Here is a 17570-nt window from a genome sequence, read left to right as displayed (position 1 = left end):
TCACTGATATCCAACCCTATAGTCACTTTTTTTGTCACAGTAAGCCAGGGTGACCAAAGTCATGTTCAGCCATCTGTTCAACTTGGAAGCCAAACAAAGTCAGTGGCAAAAAGCCAAAGCTTTTGGCAGAAACCCAAAACAGTTTAACAGCTTTGTAACAAGTGATCCAGCGAAGGTGCGTTCAGAAAGTAATCCACTTTACCCTCGTACTGAAATCTAACAGGTGACTTGTGTTTAATTGTTCATTAACACCAACTCCGCCAAACTTAAGAAGACCTTCAAATATAACTATTTTCAACCAGACTCATGAGAGAATCGAAAAACAAACATTTGGATAAAGTTCTTGTCTTGTGTTTCAAAGTTCTTCAGAAAGACAGTGAGCTACAGTTCTTTTTAAAACTTCTTTGCTTTGGCAACTGGGAGGCAAATGTCCTACCTGTGTGACCAGCGGCTCCAGAAGCCTCTCCACAGTCAGAGTGCGGATTTCCAGACTCTTGGGGTCCCATTTCAACAGGATGGGGGACGTGGCGGTCGTCATGATCTCTGTAGGAAACAAGAGCAGGATAAAATAGCTTGAGGGATGTTTATAGCTTGAAGAAAGTGGCCACAGACTGTAGAAAAACTGGACAGCAGGACAGCTCCCCGGAAGTGAAGCCAAAACTTTTAGCGCTCCCCCTGGTGACTGGCTCTGGTATAGGTCCTAAAGCCTGTCTCCCTGTCTTAAAAATGGGTCATGAGTAATACTAGGAAATACAAATACATGTACAATAATAACATTTTTGGTGTAGTTTGTATTAAATATAAGATGCTCAAGAGAGGGACTGTGACAGTTCACCAACGCCAGTTATAGAACTTCGCATAATCATCAGTGTGTACCTCAAATCAACCTACCAACTGTTCTGCTGGGAACTGTGCTGTCTGTGTTAGCGGAAACATTGCCAACAGTAACATCAATTTCACAGCTCCACCAGCTAGATCCCCTTTTACAAGTCTTGGCTCCAAAATACGCTAGAACAATATGTCGCCATCCATTGTGTTAATATGTTGGCTTCTATCTTTAACAATGGAAGCGCCCTGTCCATATCTATAAAAAGCCAATTCTGGTGGCTAAGTAAATCAGCTTGGAGGGTTCAAATTGTGTATTACAATGGCTTTTGCACAAATTTCAGACAACAGTTGTAACTTATGGGATTGAGGCCAAGGTTCATACATTACATTCATTCATTTTTAGACAGTTTCCTCAGTAAAGAGCATTGTTCATTCAGAGGATGACAACTGCGAATACAATATTTCAAGATAAACCCTGTGTTGTCCCACATTTGGGCATTGTGTAAATACTATTCACCATCTGTGCTTCTGAAAACACACCGCAGGATACGGTGCCTCCCCGGGGACATGGGGTCATTTGTCTTTTTGTTTTTCAATAACCACATGACACAGATTACTCCTTACTTAACAAATCATCTTTCACCAATGAAAAGCAATGTCTCCCAGAGCTCATATTTCATCATAAGGTTTGTACCTGTGCTCAAACATTGTAGAAAATATAAAGAAACACAAACAAAAAACGTCTGCTCTTATAACAAGGTTTTAGCCAGTGTCTGGTAACTGTTGATGAGTCAACAAATCTCAGCTTTGCAAATGAAGTAGAAAAAGTCACAGTCAACACTTCTAGCAAAACTCATTATGAATATTTTGCTACCTCTAACCTTAAAAAGTAGAGATTACTTTTCTTAATTAACTCCATTATCAAACACCTTTCCAAATTACGAACTTCACAAAGGCCAAACTACATTTAGAGAGACTTAAGAGATTCTTCTACTTTCTTTCATACACTTGCCATTCACTGTTTTCTTCCCCTCATTTTGTTGCACTGACTTGTCCAAACAGCTTTTGACAGCTAAGTTCCAAACAAAGCAGTGCAGAGAAACAAAACAGTAAAAGCAGAAGTCCCATTTGGTCCAATTTGAATATGGAGATAATCTCTTCAATATGACTCTCATCTGTACAGTTCCTCAGACAATCTGCTTTTTAACTCAGAATATTTTTTCATTACAGTTTTGCATTGCATCATTACAGCATCCCTTAAGCTCAGCTGGGTTATATTAGGTGAATGCAAGGGCTGAACAGCTGGCATGGGGGTAGCAGTCTGTTTTACTGAGGGGATGTGTTTCTACAGTAAGCAATTTCAAAATGGGCCAGCTGGGACTGGCCCATTCTACTGCCAATGTCAATGAGGCAGAAGGGAATAAAGAATGTGAATAGGAATGACAGATCTGGGCCAGAGGCTTCTACTACTACACACATCGGGTTGAGATGGATGAACAGCAGGAAATCTGGCAATCTGGCATAATTGATGAATACACAGCCCAAGACATTAGAGTTCTCTCAAAAGAGCACGGACTTCCAGTTTCAAAACTTTCAGGGCTTCACTTTCACTGACGTCAGCACATTTAAGTCCACCATGAGGACATCTTGAGAAGTCAATTTCAGGGAGTTTAATTTAAGGGGTGCAACAATAAATCAGAAATGTAGCACAAAATAAATCACAGATCAAACAAATCTTGAAAGTGTGTTGGTTACATCATTGTGTGTTTTTTCATGCTGTGAGCGGACATAACATGATCTTCTGAACAAGGATGCTGAGTCGTGAGATATCTCGCATCGGTGTTATCTCTTCCGAGAGTCTAAATATGAAGTGAAAGGTAAACAAACAGCAGAATAGTGGTGGCCGATGTGACACCACCACGTCCTAACATTTCTAAAACTTGGGAGCATGTCACCCTCAACGCTGCAAATTAGAGGCTGCCAAATTGGTCAAGTGGACCTTGCATGTCATGGTAGCAGGTCAGTGATGCTTGAGTATTTGAGCAGAAGGCACATTCGACTATCACGTTCAACTTGTAAAGTAACACACCCAATGTGTGATTTGTTCGTTTTCATTTTCAGACCCTTGCTTAAAAAAATTCCATCTTTTTTCTATACTCCTCATCTTTTTTCCTCCTCTTCTCCTACCACTAGTAACCACATTGGACACTACAACAAAATCATCCATCTAACATTCAGTTGTAATTTTTCAAGCAAATGTCTTTGCATGTTTTGACTTTTAAAAAGTAGTGTTAAATCCAGAAACGGCATGGCAGCTCACCATTGTTCTATAACTGCTCATTGAGATCTGGGGATCACACTTTATTTCTCATCAGTGGTACGACTCGGGAGTACGTTGTTTGGATGATATTATAGACAATTGTGGATTATGAACCTTTAAGACTTAAAAGATACATATTAATTGTCAAGCAACACTTTATTTTTGTTTTTACAACTGCGCTCTGTAAAACGAGCTGCAAATATTCTGGTTGCTGCCCATCCAGTTATGGTAATTATTAAGAAACCTTTACTTTTACCCAAAGGACATGTCTCATTGGTATAATATGCTGATAGAACAAACACAAACTCTATTAGCAATTATATCTAAATGGAATAAAAACTGCTCTGAGTCATCCATAAACTGGGCCAATGTCTGGAGAAATACAACTCATTCCTCGCAAAATCCCCAAAAAATCCTAATCATAAATGAAAAAATTCTATTTTATTTATCAAACCTATTTGACACCTATACGACGCAATAGAATGAGTATAGCTAGTTCCCCATACTGTTCTCTATGTGAGTTAAATCAAGTGGGGACATTCCTACATATCATGTGGGAGTGTCCACCTGTCCAAAGGTTTTGGATGCAAATGACAGAACTTCTAATCAAAAAGCTTGGGTTATTAAAACTGATCACTTGTAGGCTTTTTGGGGGCATTTTGTTCATCTGTGCATTGTCATCAAAAATGACATGACTTTGTGAATTGTACTGACAGAATGTACTGGACAATGTACACCTGCAAAATCAGTCAAAAATGAATAAAAAGTGAAATGAGTAAAAAAAAAAAAAAAAAAAAAAGAGTAGTGTAAATCTAAAAACTAAGCTAAATGAGAGCTGTTTAATTATTTCGCAATTAATCGACAAAAAGATTTCAATAATTCACGACTAGTTGACTATGAAAATAATCATTAGTTGCAGACAAGAAGAAAGTAGTTCATTGCATATCTGACAAGCCCCTACGCTCCTCCACTCCCCCCAGAAAAAAGGTACACAGGGGGAAAATAACAAGTAATGATGTGAATACTTTTGGCACAGAACCATGTCACTGATGAGAAAACAGCAGCAATGTGACAGACATCAGAGCGCCATTATAATGCAATAAACATGAAATTCTGATGTATGACTGTGTAACTTTCCTAACCCTGGGGATGAAACATTCATAATTTATTACATAACAAAAACAATGATTGTAAGCAGTTTTGAATGAGTTGCTCTGCTGTTATTACTCGACTAACAATGTTGTGTTGTTGAAACAAAACAAGATTTGCTTTCTTTGGTTTATAATGCATTGCAGGTGAAATCACAGTGGTAATAATTAAAAATAGTATAATATAATGCATGTTGTTGTCCCCAATACATTTTCTCTTAAAGTTTTTAAAGCACTGACCATAATATTTAAAGCTGCAATGAATCCATTAATTGCCTGATTATTATTTGTCAGCTTTTCTGATAAATTAAGCATCTTTTTTTTTTTTGGTTCCACTTGCTCAAATGTGAGTGATTGCTACTTTTCTGTACATTTCATCATAGCAAAATAAATATCTATGTACTTTGAGCCAAACTGAAAAATACATGAAGAGTTGCTTTGGAGTTTTATAGACTTTTATACAGTGAGTGATGACGGTTAGGCATATCTGTAGAGAGTTTCAATGTACTCAGTCTAGAACGCTAAAGAACATAAAGATGTCAGTCAAATACAAAAGCTGTCATCATTACAATAGAAGATCGACTGAAAGATGACAGACTGAAAGCAAAACATGCCAATCACAGCCCACAATGCTCGTACACCAGTGTCAGTGACAGCGAGTCCTCTGGTTAACTCATGATGTAGTCTATTGTTGGTGGAGATCTCCATAAAGTTTATGACCCCGTCAGTGAATGTAGAATATGTTACACATACAAGTGTGATATACTCTCCCATTTGCTTAATTTCTTGTCATATACACCTCATTAGTAATATACACATCACAAATAAGACCACGCGTCTGATGATGCCAAGGAAAGTAGAAGAAAAGGAAGTCAAAGCTGTTTTCTACATGAGCGAGTCTCTCACAACGCTCCAACAAAAACAGCTGAGGGACCATCGTCTGTCAGAGCGACTGTCATTATAACGTCATTATTCAGCACATTCAGCTGCTCTGTTAAACAACAAATGTGATGATACAGAATCAAATCTGGAGATGTATCAGTAGGATGAATTTGAAAAGTCTGTCTTCTGTGTATCGCTGAAGTAGCTGCATGGCTTGCACCATGTAAATGACACATGCTGCTTCAGCAAGAAGTTAAAACGCAACAAATACACTAAAATCCAGGCTGGAACACCCTAATTGAGTCAGCCATGGTCTCCAACATTGACGTACACATTTCCTATAGCATAAAGAGCAAAAGAGGAACTTAAAAGTAGGGGTGGGCAATAATGCCTCAAAATTATATCAAGATATTTTAAGAAAATTTACAATAATAATTTATAGCACAATATTTTCCACCGTGCATTTTCCATCAAAGCATTAACTTTTTTGCCCCAGCTGCCAATTGAGTCAACCATGGTCTCCTACATTAACATGTATATGTCTCCACTCATGTAGCTTAAAGAGCAAAAGAGGAGCTTAAAGGTAGGAGTTGGCAATAATGCCTCAAAATTATATCATGATATTTTAAGAAAATTTGCGATAATGATAGATATATTGTAAGGATGCACAATATTATCGGCACATTATCGGTATCGGATGATATTGGCTTTAAAATGAACTATCGGATTTCAGCCAACATGCCGATATAATTAACCAATAAAACAATGGGCTGTTGCACACATGTTGGGCTCATGTTTGAAGTTAAATTTGAATTTAAGCAGCAGTCTGTAAGGTACATGTAGCTGACTAATTTAGGCACATTTACTGTCAAGTGTAAACCATTTCATTTAATTTGGGATTAATTGCTGTACATTTGCACTTTTCACATGTTCCCTGTGAACAGAGGTTAGGTTTACTTACTATGTCAAATGTGAAATTGGTCAAATTTGCCCTGGTTGTTGGTATTGTTATGATTGTGTCAGGGAAAGCATCATCCAAGATTTAAGTAGGATGTATCTTTTTTTATGAATTTTGTTTGAAAGCAATTGTAATAAATAAATATGTAGTTTTTAAGTATTAAGTATTTTTCTTATTTTGCACAAGAAATGAATATTACATAACAAATGTGATAAGAGTATCACCATAATAATGTACACTAATTCCAATACAGAAGAGAATTGATGATCTCTGCAATTAGGTGTGTGGAAAAAAAATATTCGTATCGGCAATCAGTTAAATGGGTTGTAAAATATCAGCATATTGGCAAAAAATCCAATATCATGCATCCCTAATATATTGCGATATTTTCCATCAACGCATTAACTTTTTTGTCCCCTGTCACTGATGTTTGTGGATTCCTAAACCTACCACCTACTAATTATTTTACTGCTCAATCTGTTTTTAATCAATAACATTGTGTAAAAGGCGTGTAATATAGTAAACAAGACTAAGAGTATTAAAGTAATACGTTGAAAATTTAAGATAAATATTTAAACTTCTTAAGAAAATTCTGATCTGCTCTTTGCTCATCACAAATCTATTTTTATTTTAAATTGTATTTATTTAGGTTTAATAATTTGGGGCTGTTTAGCGCCTTTATTACAGCCATGTTCTCAAAGACTGATTTATCTGACTCTAAACCTTTACTGAGGAAAGAAAGTCATTGTATTGTTGTGAAATGATGTTAGCCTTTATGAGGAGGGGCTTTAAAGACCGATTGGCTGCTGCTGGAAAGCTTTATTTCACTGTGTGATTGCGTTTATGAATGCATATTCACATGTACCTGCACATCGCCTTTATTTTGAAAGTTTAAGTTAAGTTAAGTTCCTGCTGCTAAAACAACACATTTCCTGATGTGGATGTCTCAAAATAAAGGCACTCAAGGAACATAATAAGCGAGGACTTTTATTGTGAAGAATTGTCAGAAATAGCTTAGACATTAACATCCGTAGGTCCGTCTGACTCTGCCCTGGAGCGTTGTTTGTCATCTAGTCATTAAATCAATCATACCGTGGTATGACATTTTTTTATCACATGGAAATGTATACCTGTATTACCGTGGATGGTATGATATCGCCCAGCCCTACTTAAAAGTATATTATACTTTTCTAATCTGGGGGTTTGGCAATGTGGTATGGTGCTCAGATTACTTTTGAGTTTAGCTGTACATCTGTCTGTGTCAACATGTCACCGCTGCTCCATATTCCCCACACAATCTCTATGATATGAAGTTTGTCCATTAAATAAATTTCAAGGTATTCCCACACCACAGAGTGAGCCTCTTTCTGAGGAGGAGTGAAATCTCTCCCTGACAGATCTGTTTTGTTAAATCAACATTTTTTTTTTTGTTTGTTTTTTTTGTTAGGAGCATGAGTCACACTTCTGTTGTTGTAATTTGTGCGATGTTCTGCCATCTGCTGTGTACAACTGTGTGTCTGTGTGCGTCTGTGACTGACGTATGAGCAGAGAGAAAGGAGACAGAGGGAGAGAAGAAAACAATTTGTTTACCAATGAAGAAAGCAAAAATGCCAATACGAAGAGAGTTCAGAAAGCATATTTTTGTACATATTGGCACTTGCAATTTATTTTTTACATTATTATAAAATAATGTAATAATTACAATAAAATCATTTAATTGATTTAATATTAGAATGACTTTCATTTGATTACCCATGTGTTTATTCTTTTGAAATTAATTATATTTTTTTCAAGTCTTTGTATAATCTGTACTGTGTGTCCATAAAATTACACACAGGCTGATGCAAGCATTGTTCATGTCATGCCCCTGTCTATTTTGTGAGATGGCAGTTTCCTTCAGCCCAGGATGTGCTCTTAGGGAAGGACGGTTTGTTCCAGAAGATGTAGTTACAGGAGGAAGAGAAAGAGGACAAGGAGAAGACGGGCAGGGCAAGAGTTTTTAGGATTGTCACGATCCCTCTGTGAATGTTGGACTCTGTTCATTTCATTTAGTTTTTATTTCTTATGAATATATTAATCCTGTTGTGTTTTGTTTTTCTCTTCTCCCCCTCTCAGTTGCCACAGGATCAGCCCACCTGTGTGCTCTGTCCTGCTCAGCTCACAGCTGAGGCAGATCAGCAATCAGAGGGGTATATAGGTTGGGTGCTGTTTTGTAAAGTAGAAGTAGTGAGCTGTTTCTTGTGTCTTTTGCCTGCCTATTTTGTGGCTCAGGTTTAGCCTCTCAGTTTTAGTAATATCTGAGAGTGATTTTGTTCTGTACAGTTCCCTGTTTGTTGAAAGTTAACTCTATTCAAACAACATGCTCCTGTGTGCGAGTCTGCTTCTTGGTCCTCCAACCTACCCTGTGTCAAGGATTTATTCTAGAAAGGATTCACAGCACAAGCATTTGCATAAATATTCTACTCCTCTGGGTGAGACACTGATAGATAGATACCAATTCAAGCTGTTTCGGAATGAAGTGAGTAAAAGGAAAACTACTTCATTCCTTTGTTATGATCAATTAAATGTTAGCGGCTTCAGTTTGATAAGTGACAGGTCTGCTGAGGTGCACAAGGACTCCAGTAAATTAAGTGTTTTGCTGGATGGTTGCACAATGAGTGACGTGTATGAAACTGTTGCAGAGTCAAGAGTGATTCTCGCCCTTGAATGAAACCTCTGAATCAAACAACCAGAGAGATGGTTTTTGTCTTATGAAAGTACCCAGAGTTTCATTACAAAAAGCTGAACCCAGATTTACTTTGCACACAGGTGGTGATAAAAAGTGCTGATGTTTCCATTCTCACTGGTCAATTCATCACTGCAGCCTAAAGACTCTGTGCCTGCTGAGTTTGGCAAAGAAAGCTGGCCAAATTAAAGGTTTGTTGTTAATTAGGTTTGTTTTCTGTGTATGTGTGTGTGCTGGTGTAAATAATGCTTTAGTTTTCTATCTTTTCTGCCTCCTTTGGACACTTTGGTACACTGAAAGGAACAGAACATAAAAAACATTCAAACAAAACCATTCAAAGTTTTAGATAAGGACACTGATAAAGCAAAAGTAGTAACTCCAATGTTTAAGATAACTAAGAATGATCATACATCTAAATAGAGCTGGGCGATATAGAAAAAGATATTATCACGATGCAAATCAAATCATTACTTCCTTTAAATTAAAGGGCAGATATTTGCTCCTGAGTGCTTGTTGAATCCATCATTTCTGATGGTGCTAACAGGAAGCAGGTCTTTTGTGTAAGATGAGATTTTTGTGAAGTTTTAGTTGATTCTTATTTTTCTCAGGGTTGAGGTTATTTGCATTTAAATTGATTTAAATTTACAAAAAAGATATCAAATTGTGAACTGTGTATCAGTTTATATAGAACTGATTTGAGTTGTGTGCTCCCCTTTAAGATTACTAAGGGTTACTGGTGGAGTGATATTGTTTCCCACAGTGCAGGAAAGGCATCACAGTTATTCAGTGTTCAGTTCTACTACGATCACGGTGGACATTACACGTGTTCACAGCAGAAGTTGTCTCTGTGCTCTTCCTTTACCCACATCCTGAAAGTTTATTCAATTAAGTGTGTTAAGTAAATAAATAATGCAGAGTCAACACAGTGTGAGACTAACGACTCTGCTTTGAGCTGGTAGGTTTTGATTTTCTTCAGTGTCGCTGTCGCTCGTTTCAGCTGTGTTTACATTCCGCTCCAAATGTCCTTAAGCCTTGCCTACCTCTAACCCTGCATCATGATTGGCTATTCAATGCCGTCTTCTTCTGTCTAGTTGGGTGGCAAATAGCATTTAAGGCATATTAGCGACCCCCCTTCATTCCCAGTGGTTGGGGGGTGTAATTACAGGTTTAACACTTGCACTTGTTCCAATCAGGACCAGCTAGGAATCACCTGATTCACTCTGCACATGCTCAGTTTAGTTGCAGCTAGTTTGTAAGCAGTTTGAACACACTGGGTTAAAAGAGCTAAATGAGACAGAAATGTCAAAAATGTTACAACTGTCCCTGGTCTCCCCTACCATTGCATTTATGGCTCTGACTGTGTACTAACCTCACTAAAATCAAGGATCTCATTGAACATATCAGACAACAAGGGTGCATGCCCCTCATCTGGTTCAGAGAGACAAGCCTGGATCATTTCTCGTGCACGCTGCTTTATTCCCACATCCAAGTAATGATCTTTTATAACGCGGATCAAGTACTGTCGCGATGAAGTGCAGAGGATCTGAATAGATCTCAGTGAAACGTGTGCTGACAGACTGTAAGAGTGTACTTTTCATTGTTTTCACTCCGTGGTCCGTCTCAACCTCTTTGCTTAGAAGACGCTTTAGTGCTGCAATTAAAGGAATAACAGATGCAGACATGTTGGCCCTTATCCAGACAAGTGCGTACTGGATGCGTTTTTTGCTTGCGTCATCACAAATGTCTGTTTCGGCTGTGTTGTTTCGGTGATAAAAGTTTTTCAGCCGAAAACCGAAAATGCACTTTTCGGTGTCCGAATTTTCGGTGGATCCCTTGTTTAATTATATCAAATTTTTATCGAACATTTATTATATATTGAGAAAAATTATATCATGATAATTATCATTATCGAATTATCGCCCAGCCCTACATCTAGCTGCCTTATTGTTTTCATTTTTGCATAAACTGTTATGTTATCTAGTTGCCCTGATGGTTCACAGGCTTTAAACAGCTATGTAAATCCCCTTCCTTAAACATTTTAATGTTATTCATTTGAAGTTACTGACTGAGTAAATACTCCACAAGCACAATTTAACAAAAACCTAAGAGAGTGTGGCATGATGAGTCAGAGATATTAAGCCTGATGCATGGAAGAGTACGCATCATTAGAAACAACGAGCTTATGCACATGAAGTCAAAACATCCTGATTAAGGCCATGATGTTGCTGCTCATGTGAATTCTTGCTTGCAAACACTTTTTAACAGGATAAGCACACAGATGGGCCGCCCAGATGCTCAGTACTTAGCACTGCAGGCTCATGTGGAGTGTCCATATCCTTTCCTTATTAAAGTGAGTCTACACCTGGTGCTTCAGTTTTCCCCCCACATTCTAAAAACATATTGAGTTTGGTCGGTTGGAGACTCTAAATTGTCTTCTGTGAATATGTGAGTCTGTTTGTTAGTTATGCACGAAATTGTCTGGTCTGGCTTGTTTGCTTTTAATTGGTCCGAAGATGGGATAACAATCCAATGTTTTAGTTATACTTTAAAGGGAAAAACATCACAGCAGGTATAAATTGGCCGAAACATTAAAGCAGTGTGGGAACAATCTATACAACCTGGTTTGCATCCTTAAAAAAAGAAACAATTCTGCCTGTGTTCAAGCTTTCTAGCTTGAAAAACAATGTCCTGAAAAAGGAACATCGAAGCTTCCCCCTCTTACTCAGCACCAGTGTTGAATTTTGCATTACTGTGACAAAGTATGTAAGCAAGTCATTGCTAGAGTTGAGAAGGTTAAGATAGCAACAACCATTTTTACAGTCTTATACAACTATCCACACAAATCATATTGTTTCCTGTGACTTTGATTCTATTCCCTTAGAAACTCTATTCCCCCTTCATCTAATTTTAGCCGAGAATCCGTTACGAGATTTGAGCTGTGAATGATGGCAAGAAGAAGTGAGATGGAGCTGAAAAGACGAGGGGTGTGCACACGGAGGCTGATATCACCAGGACAAACATTTCCCATCCTGTCACCGCAGAGTGAGTCACGTGTTTTTATTGTCAGGATGCAACATTTGCAAAGAATGTAGGAGTGGTAGCGAGGGCATCTGCAGGGAGCTTACCACAAGCAGCAGTTTCCTCCTATGTCAGCTCATTTGTCACCTAATGTAGGGTCTTGTTGGTACTGTTTGTTTTTTATTGCTCATTAAACAATATTAATATTCTGCCAGTGTCAGCGCTTCTTCAGAATAATGTTGATGACATGGCAGAGAGACAACTACTAACAGGTTTACAGTAATTACCCCAGTCGGCCAGGTGTTAACCAAGCTGCCCATGTGTGTTTGTGTGTTTGTGTGTGTGTTAAGTGTATTGTGTGTTGTTAAAGTGAATGTAACTGATACACATGTCAGTACTTCTACTAAAGCAGCTTTAACTATTTCTGGTAAACAACTGAACATGGGAGGAGGAGTTACTAATATTCTGAAATCTCTAAATTTAGCTGGCAGGCAACAATCTCATCTGTTAGAAAACATAACAGCGCCTTGTTAACCATCCCGATCACATTCTTAACGGTGTCTTAAGACTGCCTCATATGCCCCATGGAATGATGGCCAACTTTTCCGGCAATCCAGTGTAGCCATGGATTAAAGATAAACGACTTTCGACTAAGACTTCCTTTTTCGTTTGTAGCATGGTTCACAGTCCAGTTAGCAACTTGTGTACGGACTAGGGATGTAAATTTCAAGTATTTTCAATTATCAATTAATCATTAAATAAACATGGACGTTTTCCATGTCAAAATCAATGCCAAATGCGTTTTTTCCCCTGAATCAAATTTTCCTTCACAACACAATGTATATAACTGACAGTATTGAATAGCCACGGATCGTATTGAGGTGTTCAAAACGTTAAACATGCTGAATATCAATATGTGGAGCAGGCTCATAATCTCCGCAAACATACAGTCATAAAAGTGAAGGCTCAGACTTCAACAAGGGAACTGAACTGACCAGTCAGCTGGTCCACATCAAAACATGCTTTAAAATTAAAACACCTCCCTGATAGCTGAACGAAATATAAGACCACATGATGTTTGTTCCACATGATATAAAATCAAACCAAAAAAAATGTTCAACTAAGTTCTTAACAGTCAATGAATCGATACTCAATGAATTGTTGACATCCCTCATACAGACCATGTACTCATATCAAAAGTGAAGCTAAATTTACCCCTTCAGATTTGTAACTGCAACACAAATACCATCATTTCCTTGTTGAATATCCTCTACAGTCATGGCCAAAAGTTTTGAGAATGACACAACTATTAATTTTCACAAAGTCTGCTGTTTCAGTTTTTATAATGGCAATTTACATATACTCCAGAATGTTATGAGGAGTGATCAGCTCAACTGCAATTAATTGCAAAGTCCCTCTTTGCCTTGAAAATAAACTTTATCACCAAAAACACATTTCCACTGCATTTCAGCCCTGCCACAAAAGGACCAGCTAACATCATTTCAATGACACACAGGTGTCACACACATTAACACAGCTGTGGGTGTTGATGAGGACAAGGCTGGCGATCAATCTGTCATGATTGAGTGACTGGACACTTTAAAAGGAAGATGGTGCATGACACCATTGTTCCTCATCTGTTAGCCATGGTTACCTGCAAGGAAACACGTGCAGCCATCATTGCATTGCACAAAAAGGGCCTAACAGGGAAGTTTATAGCAGCGAGTAAGATTGCACCTCAGTCAACCGTCTATCCAATTATCAAGAACTTCAAGGAGAGAGGTTCAATTGTTGCCAAACAGGCTCCAGGGCGCCCAAGAAAGTCCAGCAAGCGCCAGGACCGTCTCCTGAAGGTGTTACAGCTGCGGGATCGGGCCACCACCAGTGCAGAGCTTGCTCAGTAATGGCAGCAGGCAGGTGTGAGTGCATCTGCACGCACAGTGAGGCAAAGACTTTTGGAGGAAGGCCTGGTGTCAAGGAGGGCAGCAAAGAAGCCACTTCTCTCCAGTAAAAACATCAGGGACAGACTGATATTCTGCAGAAGGTACAGGGACTGGACTGCTGAGGACTGGGGTAAAGTCATTTTCTCTGATGAATCCCCTTTCCGATTGTTTGGGGCATCTGGAGGAAGGCTTGTTCGGAGAAGACGAGGTGAGCGCTACCATCAGTCCTGTCTCTTGCCAACAGTGAAGCATCCTGAGACCATTCATGTGTGGGGTTGCTTTTCGGTCAAGGGAGTGGGCTCTCTCACAATCTTGCCTAAAAACACAGCCATGAATAAAGAATGGTACCAGAACGTCCTCCGAGAGCAACTTCTCCCAACCATCCAAGGGCAGTTTGGTGATGAAGAATGCCTTTTCCAGCATGATGGAGCACCTTGCCATAAAGCAAAAGTCATAACAAAATGGCTCGGGGAACAAACATTAAGATTTTGGGCCCTTGGCCAGGAAACTCCCCAGATCTTAATCCCATTGAGAACTTGTGGTCAATCCTCAAGAGGCGGGTGGACAATCAAAAACCCACAAATTCCGACAAACTCCAAGCATTGATTATGCAAGAATGGACTGCCATCAGTCAGGATTTGGTCCAGAAGTTGATTGACATCATGCCAGGGAGAATTGCAGAGGTCTTGAAAAAGAAGGGTCAACACTGCAAATATTGACTTATTGCATGAATTCTGTGTAATTCTCAATAAAAGCTTTTGATACTTATGAAATGCTTCTAATTGTATTTCATTATACCATAGAAACATCTGACAAAAACACCTAAAAACCCTGAAGCAGCAGACTTTGTGAAAATGTAATATTTGTGTCATTCTCAAAACTTTTGGCCATGACTGTACAGTAGCACCCTCTCAGCTGTGTTTGGTAAGTCCCAGTTTCGCTGTAAGTAAGAACTCTGTAAGATTGTATGAACCCCACCAAAAAACAAAACAGTTTTCTTGTGATTTACTTGCAATTTGTCAGTCTTAAGGCTGATTTATACTTATGCCTCGCCACTACCCAGCAGGGGCTGACGTGGACACGAGCACCACATACTTGTACGTCAATGTGTCCGTGACTCGCAGCAATTCTCCGCCGAAACACTTGAGGGCAGTGTGGTCTCTCTGATAGCCGGTCACCTGCTTCCGACCCTGCTACGATCTCTGTTTACTTTTCCACAGCGATTCAGAGCGTGTTATTTTAATCTACAGCTGATACATGTTGCTGTTTATCATACAGACATGATGACAGGGAAGAATAGAAAGGAGATGAACTATACCGCCGATGTGCGGCTGATGAGCGGGATCCTGGTAGTGCTGTAAATGCGGGAAACACCGAGCGGACCAACCACAGGGCTTGCGGTCTGCGACGATTCTACACGTACTTACATTTTTGAGGAGGTGCACATCAGCTACGTGCGTAGGCCTCTGCGTATGTACGGGAGCTACGCGTACCCCTGGCGTAGGCTACCCCGTCGATTTAAAGCAGAAGTATAAATCTGCCTCTAAGGATACCACAGTAACAAAATCGTAGTACAGATTTGCAAACGTTACAATACAAGCTCTGTCAGGTTTTTCCTTAAGCGGAGAAAACAAAGACTTTCATAGTGCTGGAGTATTGAATGGCAGTAAGATATCTGATATTCTTCAGGAAGTGGGGAAATGTAATCAATTATTGTCTTTTGCTTTAGCTGAACTGTTTTAGGCAAATAATTAAGTTGTTGTCTGATGTGTTAGCAGTGGATAGCTGCCTGCTTTTTTTCGCTGCAAATGTCAGGCCCTGCTTCAGTGAAAAGTCAATGCTGCTTGGACAAGTGAATATAGTCACATTAAAATCCAGAGCCCCGGCTACAGGTTTTATACCTCTATGTAGAATCTGTCAATAGAGATCAACCATTTTTGTCAGCACCATGATTTTCCATAAAACTGTGTTTGAAGTGTGATGTGTTATTAATTATCCGTAAAAACATGTATGATCAAAACTCCAATCTATAACCTTTTGCAAGCTTTACATTAGATGATATATATTATGTCTTTAAACTCAAATTTGAGCTTTTATTAAAAAAGTGACCGAGCCGGGCGCGGACTTAGCCTAAAGGTTAAGTTGCATGCCATGTCGCGGGTTGCCTGGGTTCAAATCCTCTTTCCCAAATGTCATTCCCCCACTCTCTCCCAGTTTCCTACACTATCCACTGTCCTCTCCACTATAAGTAAAGGTGTAAAAGCCCTAAAAATATAACTTAAAAAAAAAAAAGAAAATGACCGAGCCAAGTTCTTGTTTGTGCAAAGGAAACCATGGCAACTAAATCTGAGCGTATTATGTTGGAGCTGGAGCTGCAACTGTTGAGCAGCAGTTGATGTATATTGCAATTATTGCGTCAGATGAGATGATATATGTAGCGGCTGGTTCATTGTAGGCGGTGATAGCTGAAATGTTGTATACATAAGATACCATGCTACCCAGCAGATCAATCACAGGGTTTGCGATCTATGTTGTTTTAATGCATAGTTACATTTTTGGGGAGGTGCATGTTTGTAGGCTTCTGTGTTGGTACAGGGCTTTGCAAACTTATACTTTGGGGTACATTTGACTCAGAAGTATTTAAATCAGGCTTAATGAGTAAGAACAGACTGATGCAGTCTGACAGCTCATTGAGACGTCAATTTTCAGACCACAGTGGCTACGATGACTCACAGATTCAATCTTGTCAAGTACAGATTAATTTACACCTCAGTGACATTTTGATTAACGTCATATTACCTTACACACCTGAGGGGAATTTAAGGAGTATGGCTCCACCATCAACTCAATACAAGTTCTCTGACAAAGCAGGAACACAAGGACGGTCTACCTTCCGGATGTGGCTGCTTTAACATTCCAACTGGGCGCACTTGAGCTCCTTCTGGCTACGGTTTGATGCTACAGTGCCAGGGCTACTGTTTGGCAAGAGCAGCGCCCTTGTGTGAACTCGGTGCTGAGATCAAATCTCTTGGGGAGAGAAGCAGAAGGGTTTTTTTGAGACCACAGGGAGCATTTCTGCTTAGAACCAGTGATCCAGAAGCTTGATTTCAGTTGGCCCAGCATGAATATTGAATAAAAAAAGGCAACAACACTGTAGAAAGCTCAGTGATTCAAACATTGTTAACTTTAGAGATATAGTAACAAAATAACACATTATACTGTTTTATTTTTCAACTTGGGAGCCATTTTTGCATAATGTCTTAAAAGTTTGTGTCATAAAATGTCATAAAATATTATTTTTTATTTATTAAAACATTATCAGTCCACTACTACCTTCATGTTTCGTCATTTCACCATCATAAACCAAATAAATGATGTTCTTCCAACAATAGACGGTTATCGTGAGGACTCCGAAGCCCAAAAGCACTAAGAAACAAGCTAAGCCCCCTAACTCCTTCAAGTCAAGTCAAGTGAAACTTTATAGCACATTTAAAACAACCGCAGTTGACCAAAGGGCTGTACAAGCTTAAAAACACAATCAATAAAAACAAATAGTTTAAAAGAATAATTTAAAAGAGTACATATTTAAAAAACACAACAGATAACCCACCAGTGAAAGCAAAGCACACACAGCTCTATCCACAGCATGCTTTCTTAAATATAATAGTTCTGTATTTGTGGCTGGATGGGAGTAGTGTGAGGCATGAGTACACGGGGTGGCTTAGGTCGTGTCCTATTAGGAGTCCTT

The 17570-nt window shown here is 39.0% G+C and overlaps 1 protein-coding gene and 1 long non-coding RNA gene across 3 annotated transcripts in view; one reads left to right on the top strand and one right to left on the bottom strand.

Annotated features, from left to right (window-relative positions):
• Positions 1-17570, bottom strand: part of ctnna2 (catenin (cadherin-associated protein), alpha 2) — a 422437-nt gene that overhangs the window by 333091 nt on the left and 71776 nt on the right. Inside the window, 1 exon segment of the mRNA XM_034687997.1 lies at positions 437-543. Coding sequence (XP_034543888.1) covers positions 437-538 — 102 coding nt within the window. The 5' untranslated portion in view covers positions 539-543.
• LOC117815973 lies at positions 8387-12057 on the top strand. 2 transcript variants are annotated; one of them, XR_004631885.1, is made up of 3 exons: positions 8387-8607; positions 8945-9052; positions 11743-12057. It is a non-coding gene; the product is annotated as an uncharacterized LOC117815973 (long non-coding RNA). The 2 variants fall into 2 exon arrangements; XR_004631884.1 differs by having other exon boundaries at positions 8387-8654.

Source organism: Notolabrus celidotus, chromosome 7 (assembly GCF_009762535.1).
Source record: "Notolabrus celidotus isolate fNotCel1 chromosome 7, fNotCel1.pri, whole genome shotgun sequence".
NCBI classification, from domain to species: Eukaryota; Metazoa; Chordata; class Actinopteri; order Labriformes; family Labridae; genus Notolabrus; species Notolabrus celidotus.
This window is presented reverse-complemented; position numbering and strand designations above follow the sequence as displayed.